This window comes from Agelaius phoeniceus, chromosome 1, assembly GCF_051311805.1.
Source record: "Agelaius phoeniceus isolate bAgePho1 chromosome 1, bAgePho1.hap1, whole genome shotgun sequence".
Taxonomy (NCBI): domain Eukaryota; kingdom Metazoa; phylum Chordata; class Aves; order Passeriformes; family Icteridae; genus Agelaius; species Agelaius phoeniceus.
The window spans coordinates 59,372,597-59,385,784 of record NC_135265.1 but is presented as its reverse complement, the minus strand read 5'-3'; the positions used below and the strand labels follow the sequence as shown (position 1 = coordinate 59,385,784).

Here is a 13,188-nt window from a genome sequence, read left to right as displayed (position 1 = left end):
CTCAGGAAGTCAAGTCATGAAGGATATGTTAACAAAAAGATCCAGTACAACTGAGGTCAATGCACTGAAGGATGCAAAACTGGTGCATCTGTGAAAATAACAAAAATTACAAGGATAGAACAGAAAATGGAAGACCTGAGATGATAGAGAAATCAAGTATAGCATGTGCAGGAAGTTTATTGGGAAACTAGTAGGTGGGCATGACTGTTGAGAAGTAAAGGGAGTCATAATAAAAGATAGGAGAATTATAAACAAGTAAAACTTCTTAAACAGGAAATGGTATCAAAAACCTCTTCATAAAGAGTGGAGTAAGTAGAGATTAGATTTATCAGCAAAACTTCTGGAGAAATTTGAGATTAAAGTGGTAGTATAAATAAAATTGCCCAATAAACAGAAGAGAAAGTAGCATTGACGAGAACTACTTTTAGAAACTGCCAACGTGATTAAAAATGAAACCAAAAATGGTCATTATTGTTAAGCAATTTTCCAAACTGTTGCTATGGGGAAGTTTGCTAAGGATTTTGTGCTGTCCATTTTATAAGAAAAAATTCACTGTTAGACTGGATGAGGTGATGTGTATGACATCCACTGCCCTCACTGTCATGAGAGGACCACAGCACACACCAGAGGAAGCCAATTAAACTCAGTGATTATATGAGACTCTTGGTAAACCAAGAGTGAGAAGTAATTTTAGAACAATGAGTGCTCAGCTGCTTTTTAGATGTCAGGGCTCCTACTTAAATACTTTATTGGGAAACAATCTCCAAATAATCTAATCTAATCTAATCTAATCTAATCTAATCTAATCTAATCTACATTAGTCTGTTAAAGGAGTTTGCAGACTAAAAAAGCAAAAAACAAACATAAAAAATACACAATTGTTTCTATCCCAGTGTCTACACACAGTTCCTACACCATGAATGCTGCAATCTCTTGCAGGGGTGTGTATTGGCTGTATGTATTTCTACAGCACTGCTGCTTCTTTCTTGGCATGGCAGATGCAGCTGGTCAGTCTGAGCTGTGACCCACTATGTGGCTGCAGCTAAAGTGTGGGTCTAGGGAGCAAGAGTGTGCCCAGGAATCCATAACTTTTAGGCATGGGAGAAGCAAAATGATCCTTTCTTGAAAATGCATGCTGTATATATTTTAGAGGGTTTGGCCATGTCTTAGTCAGGTAGACCAACATAATAGCAATGAACTATTGAACTACATTATGACCAGCTAGAGTTGATACAATTTAGGTCACAAACTGGTATTTGACTATACTTTAAGCTATTATACACGCAAGATAAACCAGATTTTTCTCCAGGTATGCTACAGGAATGGGTTTTTTGTTTTGGTTTTTTTTTTTTGTGTTAAATAATAACATATATCTGCAGAAGGCACCACTGAAAAATTGAAAAAATGGTAGAACTAAACAGTTTTTGAATTGAATTCCTTTATAATGCTAACGAGAATGTGAACAGGTACATAAGGTAAGATACAAAAATTTCATGCTTGCCAGTCAGTGTCCAACTACTGGAAGATATTTAGAGGGAAGAGTTCTCTTTGGGCAGAATTTTCTTCTGTGTAATTTATTATGCCTTGTCTTAAGAAGTTTCTTGTGCTATTAAAAAAATCTTATTGTGTGCTGCCTTGGAGATCCCGTTTTTTGCATCTCTGCAAAGCAAAGAAGCACAAAGGAGCTTGCTGTGTTTTGCTCTCACTTTGGTCAATGGCAAGGGTTTTCACCAGCTGCAGAGAATCAAGTCTTGGAGCTCCAATTAGAAGCACCCATGGCTTGATGACGTATGTTAACTTCAACTTTATAAGTGAAAATAAAAAGTCAGAACTGGAAAACAGGCTAATAAGGGAGTGTCAGTGCATATTTAAACCACTAGTAGAAATGCATGTGGGAGACTTCATGCCTGCCACCAACCCTGATAGGAGGAGCTTAGAAATGTTTATGGATTCATATCTATGCTTTCACAGAAACTATGGAAAGGATAGGCTGATCATATTTTAATTTTCTAAATTATTTTATGTGTCCTTGGATTTTATCCAAAGATACATGGAAAAAATCATCAGAGAATTATCATCATTATTATAGGTCAGTTCTTAATTTCTCTGGATGACACATTGTGTACTGTGCACGTGTGGTAGGTTTGTGATTCACTGGAACAGTAATACTGTTCCAGGAACAGTAATAGCTGCAAAAATAATTTCACTGTTTTCAGATACTTGAATTTACACTACCAAAGTTAATAGAAATGTTATTATTCATTTGAAATAGTGTTGAAATGACTGCATAAGTCCTGAAATTTAGCAGTACTTTAAATAGGTACTTTTAGATTTTTGTTTTTTGGAGTGGTGTATTTTCAAAAGGTTGCAAATCTATCTCGAATTGTTAATTTTGGCTGCAAATAATACAAAAAAATCCTAGCTCTAGCTAAATTAAAATATTTCCTTTGATAAGAAAAAATCAGTATTGATTAAAAATAGGTTTTGTTAGAGATAATTTAAAAAAATAAGTGAAAACCCTACTTCAGAAATTTTTTTTAGGTGTCTACAAACATTACAACTTGAAGATGAATTGTACAGTATCTCTTCTTTATTATGTTAAAATTAATTTTTTCTTTCTTTTAACCAGTCTTCCTGACTTCATTTCTTTAAGTGAGAAAAAGCTTATTCTGTTAAATCACATCTTCCAAACCAGTCACAGATCGCCTTAGAAAGCAAGAGATAATTCACTGAATGCTGTAAATTCCACTGAAGGATTTAATCTAAGTTACTGCATTTATAAAAGGCCATAAATGCCAATTTACTTCTTAAAGTATGTTTTATTCTTTGTGTCAAAAGAAAGTGGTGCCAGTCACCACATCATAGATTGCTAATTTGTTTTGTCTTTCTCATCAGATAGCTTAAATGTCACAGGCCCTTTTCCTGGATCTAAATGGAAGCATCTGAAAAAAAATCACAGGATGTTTACACTGTGCAACTGTTTCTTAATTTTGTAGAAAGCTTCTAATTTGGTGACGCTCAGCTTGAATTTAAACCCAGTTTACCCAGTAGGCAGTCCAACCCACTTTCAGACCAGGTATAGCATGTACTGGAAGTGAGGCAGTTGTTTAACTTTTTCTTTATTACTGTATCTAGACATAGGTAGAAGAATTCCAGATGCTAAATGTTATAATGTTAAATGTTAAAATTTATGGATCACAAAATTGCCCTGTGCACAGTTTTTTCTTTTATGCCATGAATTGTCTACAGGTGTTCTTCCTTTACCCTTTCCCTCATTAAAATATATTAACAGCGGTGAAAATAGACAATTTCATCTCTGGGTCTGTAACAGAGCAATTTATCTGAGCAGCACTGCATGCTATCCTCCTTCCTGATAGTTGAAACTTCTTTCACATCAGAATCAAACTAAACTCTTTGTCCATTAGGAGTTTACAAACCTTGCTGGATTGTATTTTTCTCCTCAGTCAGGTGAAACACCTAGTCATGCTAGACATTTAGGTGTAATTAAAGCTTTCAGTTCTACTTTGTCATGGGGACACAATCAACTTTGTGGGACAGTTTTTGGATCTCTTTTAGACAAGTAAAGGCAAACTTTATGAAACAGAAGTGCTGTGTGAGTTTGTAATACTCTCAGAATATATCAGAGAAGTTGCTTCAGAATAATGAATTACAAAAATAAACATTAAGGAATGAATTTGGAATTAACCTATCTCTATCAAATTCCACAAATATAATAACTACTCATAATGTACAAGCTTGATAAAATATGCTTTTACACATAGTCAGAAAATAAAAAATCAATCTGTGTAGGTGCAAATATGAGCTCAAACATTAATCTAAGTTCCCATTGCATCTCAGTCCAAAGCTATTTTATTGAATTTCATCAGTTGTGGTATTTTCCTTTTATTTATTTCTATGCTTATAGACGTATTTCTGTTAATCATATAGCATGTTATCTGCCTGAAGAGTTAGCTAAGCAATTATTTTAAAACAAATACAGTCTGGTTGTTCAGATTTTGCTTGGGCCATATACAAAAATGAAAAGAGGCTTCTCTAGACCCCATTCATGCAATAATTTTCCTGTCCATGGCCTGCATCCTTAAACTAACAGAGTAGAAGAATTTATTGCTGATAGTATTAAAATCTGGCACAGATAATCAGTGGGTTGGAGTTAAAGGGGACCAAGACAGATAAGACAGAGCTGATTTACTGGGAAAATGCAACTTTTAGGAGGAGACAATGTTATAACCAAAATCAGATTGGCTTCCTAGCATTCATAACTGGTTTTGGTTGTAAAGGGGAGAATTCTACAAAATATGAAATTTTAGCTGGACTTTGGGGTTTTTTTTCCCAAATGCCTAGTTTTGAAAAGTCTTCACAGGTTCATTTTAAATTTTTAACTTTAACTTCTCATAGTCATGGCTTATCTGCTAATGTAAGAGTACGAAAAACAGACTTTGGTTAGTAAGACTAGCTCAGCAACATTCATTTTCAGGGATAAGGAGATAATCCCTCTCTGTGAGGTGATAACTTAGTTGATAATTCACTGACTGGAAATTCAAGGAATCAAGAATGACTAGTAGGAAGGACTTTTGAGAAGCTAAATGCCACAATTTGTACACATGGAATAGTAGCTAGTTTATTTTTCTTCATTTAATTTCCTCTCTCTCCTTCTTTTCTAGTGCAAGCCCAAGGGATTTTATAACAAAGAGAGGAAACTTAACAGAAAAACCAGTGTTTGTTTCTGTGAAGTGTCATTCATCTCCTCATTACATGACAGCAATGACATAGAAAGCTGGCATGGTTTAGTCAGCTTCACTAAATGCAGTTTGTTTTCATGTCTGATTGCATTTATTTGTATTAATCCCACTTTTTAGCTGTGTTCCAACATGTTTTTTAGTCTTGTCTGCAAACACTCAGGAACATCTACATTCATGCTCATTATCGGCATCGGGAGACTGTGGTCACTTTTATGTTTTCTATTCTGATGAGACCATGAAGGTTCTATAGCTTAAGGAAGCACATTATTGTGGGGCTGCTGTAATGATGGATGGTGCCTGTGTAGATGCAGCCAAGGCAAAAGCTGACAGTTCAAGAGTGGGGCCCTTAAAACACTCTAAAACGTAACTAGTAAATGTTTGACAAGGACAAATACTTGGATGGGAAGAAAAACAATGCTCTCTCAGTAAAATAACCTCGTCTAAGATCTCTGCATGGTCATTGCAAAGATTCTTCCACTATGGCTTAAGAGTCTGGAATTAATAATGATGGATTTTTGTCCAAGCTAGTTCTTAGCTAAATTGCGTTAGCATTGTAACAGCTTCAACACAGCTGATGTTCAAACCAGGAGAAACTTGGTGGCTTTTGCTAAAATTTTCTTCCTGAAGTGTAACTCGCATTTTTAACACAAAGCTATGTAAGTAAAGACACGTTTATTGGGTCAGTTTCACAAAGTACCAGGGTTCAGGCCAGCTGGGCCACATCATTACTTAAGATAAACTGAAGGACAAGCTTACAGAAATCCCAAGAGAGCCAATTAAAGTCCTTACTTATTATAAACAACACTTCTGCCTCTTCCTCGTATTTTATGTTCCATCTTTCTTTGTAGACTTGACTTCTCTTTGTTCTTCTCTCTGCTTTTTTATTTTCTTTTATCCAATACCTATCAAATGCACTAGAAATATATGTTGCCACATGTATTTGCAGTCTTAGTTGTGTTTCTGTCACCTTGAACAGTTTGTTTTTTCTGTCTGGTTGTGCCATCTCTCTGTCTCTTTAGATTTGCCTATGGAGATCAGTAATTTTCCCTCCTTCTAATCATTGGCTACACCATACTGTTACATGTTTTGATGTGATAGATACCATATATTCTTTGTCTTTATTAACAGATTTTACAGACTATTGTAATATACAAATTTTGTGACACCTTATACAAAACAAAGCAGCCTACTGCAGAACCATTTCGCACAAATACATATTTGAAGGAACCACTAAAGCCTCAATTCCTTCAGAAAGCCTCTGAATTATAAGAAAACCTTATTAGGGATGTCTTGAAGAAAAGGCTCAAAAAGTATTTCCCATTACATAAGCTTCATTTTTTTTCCTGCTGCAGGCTACATTATCAGAATATTTACACATTTTAAAAGAGTTGTCTTGAAATTAGTTCTTGCAGCATCCTTATCACATCTTCCAATAAGCCTGTTCATAAACTGATCATTTTTAAAGACAATAATTAGGAGTTAGGAGGCTGGATGTGTATTTTTAGTTACAGAAATAAACCATAATATCATACATTTCCAGGACTTCTCCATTGCTTTTCAGCCTTGCACTTACTGCTTTGCACAGAACATCATCTTTCCCTAAGAGATCTTGTTAAGAGAAGATAATCCAATGAAGGATATAAATGTCATGGAATATTGGCTTCATATAAGTTAAAATATGCTGGATAAAATCTGAAGATCAACTCCTTTTTTTTTTTTTTATTCCATAAGTGTCTGTATCCCAAACATTCCACGCACACTTTTGCATCTAATCACAGTAAAAGCAAAAAGTTTGTGTGGATTCAAAATTGCCAGCTAACAACGGTTGTTGCTCAAATTGTTCCTCCATTTCATTTCTGACTCACTGTTTTTGTGTTTCCCTGCAGTTTTCCACTTGTCCCACAAAGTCACTCGGGTGGTTCCAGAAAGTGCTCTGCTGATTGTCCTTGGTCTTTTCCTCGGTGGCATTGTATGGGCAGCAGATCACCTTGCCTCCTTCTCCCTGACACCAACTGTATTTTTCTTCTATTTGCTGCCCCCCATTGTTTTGGATGCTGGATATTTTATGCCAAATAGATTGTTTTTTGGAAATCTTGGCTCCATCCTTTTGTATGCTGTTATTGGGACAGTCTGGAATGCTGCCACAACCGGTTTATCTCTCTATGGTGTCTATCTGACGGGAATAATGGGTAAGTTTGATCTGTGAAGACACAATTATGAATGCCATCGTAGATACTGTTAGATGGGTGATAAGTTACAATGTAACAACTCTTTCTAGCAGAAAAATTTTATTTTAATGGGAGCAATTTGTAATATCTTTATCAAATTTAAAAATGACCTTTTCCTTAGGGAAAAATCTTCCCTAACAAAAGTAAAAAAGCTACTTGAATCCATGTCTCTTATAATGTCCTGCTCTAAATGTGTGTGTACACTCTCAGGATAAAGCTCAGGATTCTTTGTCTAATGGACATCTGGAAAAAATACACACTAAAGGGCTTGTTTCTTTCTGCTGTGATAGAAACCTTAAAATTTATTCTGAAATGAAAGTGTCTTCCTGAAGTCAGCTTTAGTATTATGTGTTATTTTTACTGTTATTTAATATTAAATGTTATTATTGTATTTAATATTGTTAATGCAATTAAGTGCTATTTATAGTAAGTGTTATCCAATATTAAGTGGCTACTGAGTGGATATATATGCATGACCCATCTACACATCTCTTTTGCATCTTCTGAGTCTGGAAATTGTAACAAGATCTAGAAGTTTTACAGAATGAAGTAGTAGATGTCTTACTAAAAAAAAAAGAAAAAAAGGAAGCCATTTTAATGGGAGCAGTCCAAAGGGGCTTGAAAGGGTGGCTGACGCACAATTTTCTAGACCACAAATCCAAAATGTGAGGGTTTCCCATTGCTTGTGCTTTTCCCAGAGGAGCTGTGGATGGCCCATCCCTGGCAGTGTTCAAGGCCAGGTTGGATGGGGCTCTGAGCAACCTGGTCTAGTGAAAGGTGTCCCAGGTAGTGGAACTGGAGGGTGTAAGAAGTTCCTTCCAGCACAAACCATTCTATGATTCCAAGACATATTTGGCTTAATTACACTGTGATGTAAGGGCACAGGGCTGCTAGAAGAGGCACAGAACAGCAGTATTTAATCTCTACTTTCATTTAAGACTCATGTTAGTAATTGCAGATGTTTGTAATATAGACAGCTATGATGGATACATTTTAGATATCTACTTTATTATAACTCTTATTTTAGAAGCAGTGATATTTTCTTAAGAAGATACAGAGGAGACAGCTCAGATGCAAAAATCTTTGACATTTTTTAGGTAGATAAGAGGTTTACTGTGCTTTAAGCAACATATTTAATCCGCAATATCATGTTTATAATTAAAAGGTGTTCAGAAAGAAAATGTATGACAGGGATATTTCTACTGTAAACTGGAAAAGGATTTCTTAATTTATATATCCAACATGCTTGGAACCAAGATGCTTTGGTCCTATTTAAAAATAGGACCAAAATTATTTTCTTAAAAAAACTGTTATTGGAAATATAATGTATGATAATTACTTTAAAAATATGTTGCTATAAGTCATTAAATGGAAAGGATTGATTTCCTTACAACGTGTGAAATAGAAAAGTTGACTCTTTTCCCAAAAAAACTATTTTAGCAGGAAAATTCACTTAAATTAGTCTTCTCCTCCCAATCTGTAAACAACTCATGACTAACTGCAAAAGCTGGGTTTGATGGTTATATGTTCTGCTTCATCAGTATGAGAATCTTTTAGTGACAATGCATACTAGAACTCTGAGCTTACAGCTACACAGGGCAATCAGCCCCTACCACAGGTCACAGCTAGAGCTCTACAAGATAAATATGGGGATGTTAATAAAGGTGAACGATAAATTGACATGTGTGGCAAACTTTAATGTTTAGAAAGAACATTATTTGTGTACTGTGGGGACCTGTCTTTGCCATGAAGACCTACAAGAGTTTAGACAAGGCTGTCCCTGATTCAAACCATGTCATTCTCCAGCAAAGCTGAGTAGGAGTGTAAAATATCAACATGACACAGACTTACTAATCTACTAAATCGATTGTGTTAACCTCCAAGAGGTCAACAAGATCTGACCACCACACTGTGAAAAACCTTTCTGTTGTTACTTGCTGAAGATAGAAGAATGCTGAGTTGCTCAGTTTCTAGAAGAGTTCATAGTACCTTCTGGTTGAAGCTCCATGGCTTATATTTATTTCTATCCCATTTGTTCTACAATTGAAATGAATAATGATAAAAGTAATATCATTAAAATGTAGAAATGTAAATCTGCTACAAACTAAGATGAACTAAAACCAAATGACTTCTATCTTTGACATTCAGTGGGGTTGTAGTACTGTCCATCAATATAAGAATGCACAATCCAAACTGGATTGCATAGATTTCCTACATAAATAAACATAAAATCAGCTCTTTGTTGGCATTTAATACCCTTGAGATATAATAATTTGCAGAAGGAAAATGGAGAAGGTGATAATGATGAAGAAATCCTTCTTTGGAACTGAAATAAAAAGATTAGCATATTAATTGTTAACCATTAGTCGTATCAGTCTGCTTCCACAGAATAGGAAGAATTACATAATTGCTGATTGCAGTGAACTGTTCACTGTCCACTGGAGAACTAACACTTGTAGTATTGTGGTTGTGACTAGTTCTTAGAACAGTTTTTCCTGTACAATCTACAAGCATAGCTGCAACATGCTGAGTGTGTCTAAAAGTCTTAAACTGGGCTCAGTGAACGTATCTTTGGTGTCACTGATGAGCTGGAGGAAGCCATGGTCATGTACCAATTGAAAATAGCTGCTGTTATTACTCTAAATGAAAGTCTGATTTAGAAACTACAGGCTTCTTGACAGTGCTTTGTAGGAATTATAGATGTGTCCTAATCTCCCCATAAATGTTTGCTTACTAGATTTGCAAGTCTTCAAAGAATGTACCAATGATTATAATTGGTAACACATAAAAAAGATTAGCAATCTCAGTGGGCCAATTTATTTTCAAACCTTATGTTCTATTATACCCTGATATCTGATAGTTATTGTCATTGGGCTTGTTCCTTCCTTAGGCCTGCTTGAGAAGGACAATATTTGGTGGAACCATTGCTTAGATTTAGGTTCAAGGCTGTTCTCAGAATTTTTGGCACAGACTTAAGGTCACTGCCTCAACCCCACTTGCACACTAAAACTGATAGGCTCAGTCCTTGTTCACAGCCCCATAGGTCCAACTGTGAACAAGACTATTTATCTTCTTGAAAAAATAAGGTAGTTATACATCTGTGCAAGCTATGAATTTTTGTTTTCAGGGCCATACCAAGATCCCTACAAACTGTACGGAAACCTTGTAGATATTCTGATTGGCAGATAGTAGCTAAGAGAATATATACATCTGCAGCTCCACCAGAATATTGGGCATTCTTACATATAACAGGGTGTTGCTTACTCCTGCCTCTGACTACCCATACAAGCATCCCTTTCTTGAGTAAATAAGCCTATGACATTTTGTATCAAAACTATTTGGAATCTGGTTTCTGTTTCATTTACATTCTAAGCACAAACCATTTTGAATTTGAAAAATTACCTTTCAGTGTTCTTTCTAGAGGGGTAGCCATGTTGTTCTGGAAGTACTTTACAGGCGCTATTGATTCTGTGGCTATGGCTACTGACTGTCATTGTCTGACTCATCCTTCAAAACCATTTAATTAGATGAATTTATTCTTTACCTGTAGAAATCATGCCTGATAATTTTGGGCATGGGCCTCTGAATTGTGTTTTAAGGAATGAATTCTCAACCTGTTCCTTCTTTGCTCTTTCTCATATAATTTTTGGCAACATCACTTCTTCATGAACCTTGCTTCCTCCATCCATTGATGAACACGAAGGGAATTTTACTGCTCAGAAATCTTTTCCCTAGAAATAAAATGACTAGGTTTCCACTTTTGATTTCATGAGGAGACTAGATTTTGCTAGGTGTTTAGGAAGCTGAGCAAAGTATTTTTTGTGTCTATGCTACTTTTCTTTTTCTGCTACTTTTAAAATGACAGTGAATGCTTGCCTTGGTCTGTTTGTATAACTGAACAAAATAACATTAATAACTAAAAGCAGGTTAAAAAAAAATACTGGGTTACACTGTCACCAGAGTTTTGTACCTTCAAAACTTTTGAAATCATTGCCAAAATTCCTTAGGGGCTACAAGACAAACATGTTGAGGTACATTTTGGTCCTTCATCTATTTTTATGGTCTACTTGCAGACAATTTAACAGCCTCATGAATCCTAATTTGGGAACAAGTAGCTTAACCACACCTATGAGTGAGTAAGGAGGCCACAATTGGTGTTCTGTTGTACTGAGTGCAGTTAAACACCACTGTAGCAGTTCTTAGTAACCAAAACTCAAATTTGACCTGTGACATGAAATATTTTGGAACATTTATTTCAAAAGTGCTGGTATGGTCCTCTTAACATATTGTGAGTTCTCAGCTATTTTGGGGTAATTTAGTCAAGTTAGACAAACCATACCACACACAAATAGAAAGCTAGTTTAGATCTGGAACTGTCTTGTAACAAGAGCAGGCCAGTACTGGTCCTGCTTCCAGAAGTAACTTTGATCCACATGGGTCAATGCTGAATCCAATAAAACTTGCAGGATAAAATATGACTCAGTGCAGAACTTTTTAAGGAGTCACTGTAATACACTTTCAAGTTGATACCTTGGCATCTCTATTTTCCAGTATTTGGCATTATCTGTAACATCCCAGTCTGTCGTTGCTAATGATAATACAGAGATTATTCTGCTTATAATTTGTTTGCTTTGGTTTTGAAGGTGAACTGAAGTCTGGGCTGCTGGACTTCCTCCTTTTTGGCAGCTTAATTGCCGCTGTGGATCCTGTAGCTGTTCTGGCAGTGTTTGAAGAAGTCCATGTCAATGAAGTTCTATTCATCATTGTTTTTGGAGAATCACTTCTGAATGATGCTGTAACTGTGGTAAGTAAATTATATATCCCAAAGTCAACGTAACTCAAGGGGATTTCTTCTGAAGTGCATTTTCCCCTTTAAAGAAACACTGTACCCTCTATGTGTATCTACTTATGGGCTACTGCAGTGCAGCTCATGGTGTTTTCTGACTTGCTTAAAAACATCAGATATTTGAGCATGAAAGCTATTTGGAGCTGGTAAGTGACATAAAACACACAGTCCTGGGTTAGACACTCCAAATGAAGTTTCAGGGGTGCATGGTTTATTTGCCTTTACTCTTTAAGTAGGGCTTTCATGACTTAATGAAATCAGTTGCAGGCATTTTAAGCCTTCCTTTGCTCTTATTTTTTAATGCACATACATTTTTCTTTACATTTGTGTTATGCCCATAATTTATATGCATACCTCAGCCAGTGAGAGAGAGAATACTCTCCAAAGTGTTTATGCTTCTCCCTTAGTTTTACTTTGATCAGATGTTTATCAAACACATATATAATAAAGAGCAAATTTGGGGAAAAAAAAAGTGTGACATTTTAGAAAGTTTCTGATTTTTTTTTTCAAACTTTTTTTAAATTTAGAAAAGCTTTAATAGATGTAGCAGAATCCCAGACGTCTACTGATTTTTATTTTGATTGAAACACCTTTTCACACATTTTTTTTTTCCCTGAATAAAATTGTCAATATTTTTGTAGTGGAGTACTAGTGGTCAGGGACCAGGAAGTCCTAAGGCAGAAAGATGCTATGCAACCAGGTTGCTGTGCAGCTTCAGTTCACTTTTGGATCATTTACAATTCCTGCTCCTGCCTGTCTGCAAGGGAGGGTAAGACATGTTCATGAGGCTCAGTGACTTAACTTTTTGCAGCCAAGGAGATAAGGCACTCCAAGGTCATTGACAGCAGCCTAACTGTTCACATGAGTTTGAAGATGACAGTATGGCTTCCAGAGAAACCTAATTGCCCTTGGATATCAGTATCATTAGTGCTTCTGAGGTATTGCCAAAATTAAAATAAACCTCTGATGAACTCAGGTATCAACATCTCTGGCTTTCAAAAGGAAAGGAGATTTTACTGTGAAATGAACACGAACAGTCTACAAATAAAAGAAAGTTTGCTTGTTCATTGATGAAAAAACAGAAGAGCAAGTATGATCCAGAGGTAGAAAGCACAGCCTATAAGGAAATTTGAAACAGTGGAGTTACTACTCTGAAAAATGAATGACTGGAAGACAGAAGAAAGTGGACGGTATAGCTTTCTTTAAACATAAATATGTAAAAGACTACTGTTACAGAAGAAAAGTAACCTGTATCCCGTGACTGGGTGAATGCGATAAGAATTATCAAGTTTAGCTGCAAGAAGGAAAGCTGAGAAAGCCATAGTAAAGTTCTCATTCACCACTGGAAGAACTA

The 13,188-nt window shown here is 35.8% G+C and overlaps 1 protein-coding gene across 3 annotated transcripts in view; it reads left to right on the top strand.

The window, feature by feature from the left end:
• The window catches only part of SLC9A3 (solute carrier family 9 member A3), a 56,466-nt gene that overhangs the window by 18,156 nt on the left and 25,122 nt on the right, over positions 1-13,188 (top strand). For all 3 annotated transcript variants that reach the window (XM_077179610.1, XM_077179625.1, XM_054640208.2), the window contains exons 2-3: positions 6,647-6,949; positions 11,632-11,792. In XM_077179610.1, the coding sequence (XP_077035725.1) occupies positions 6,647-6,949; positions 11,632-11,792 (464 nt within the window). The remainder of the gene's footprint in view (positions 1-6,646; positions 6,950-11,631; positions 11,793-13,188) is intronic.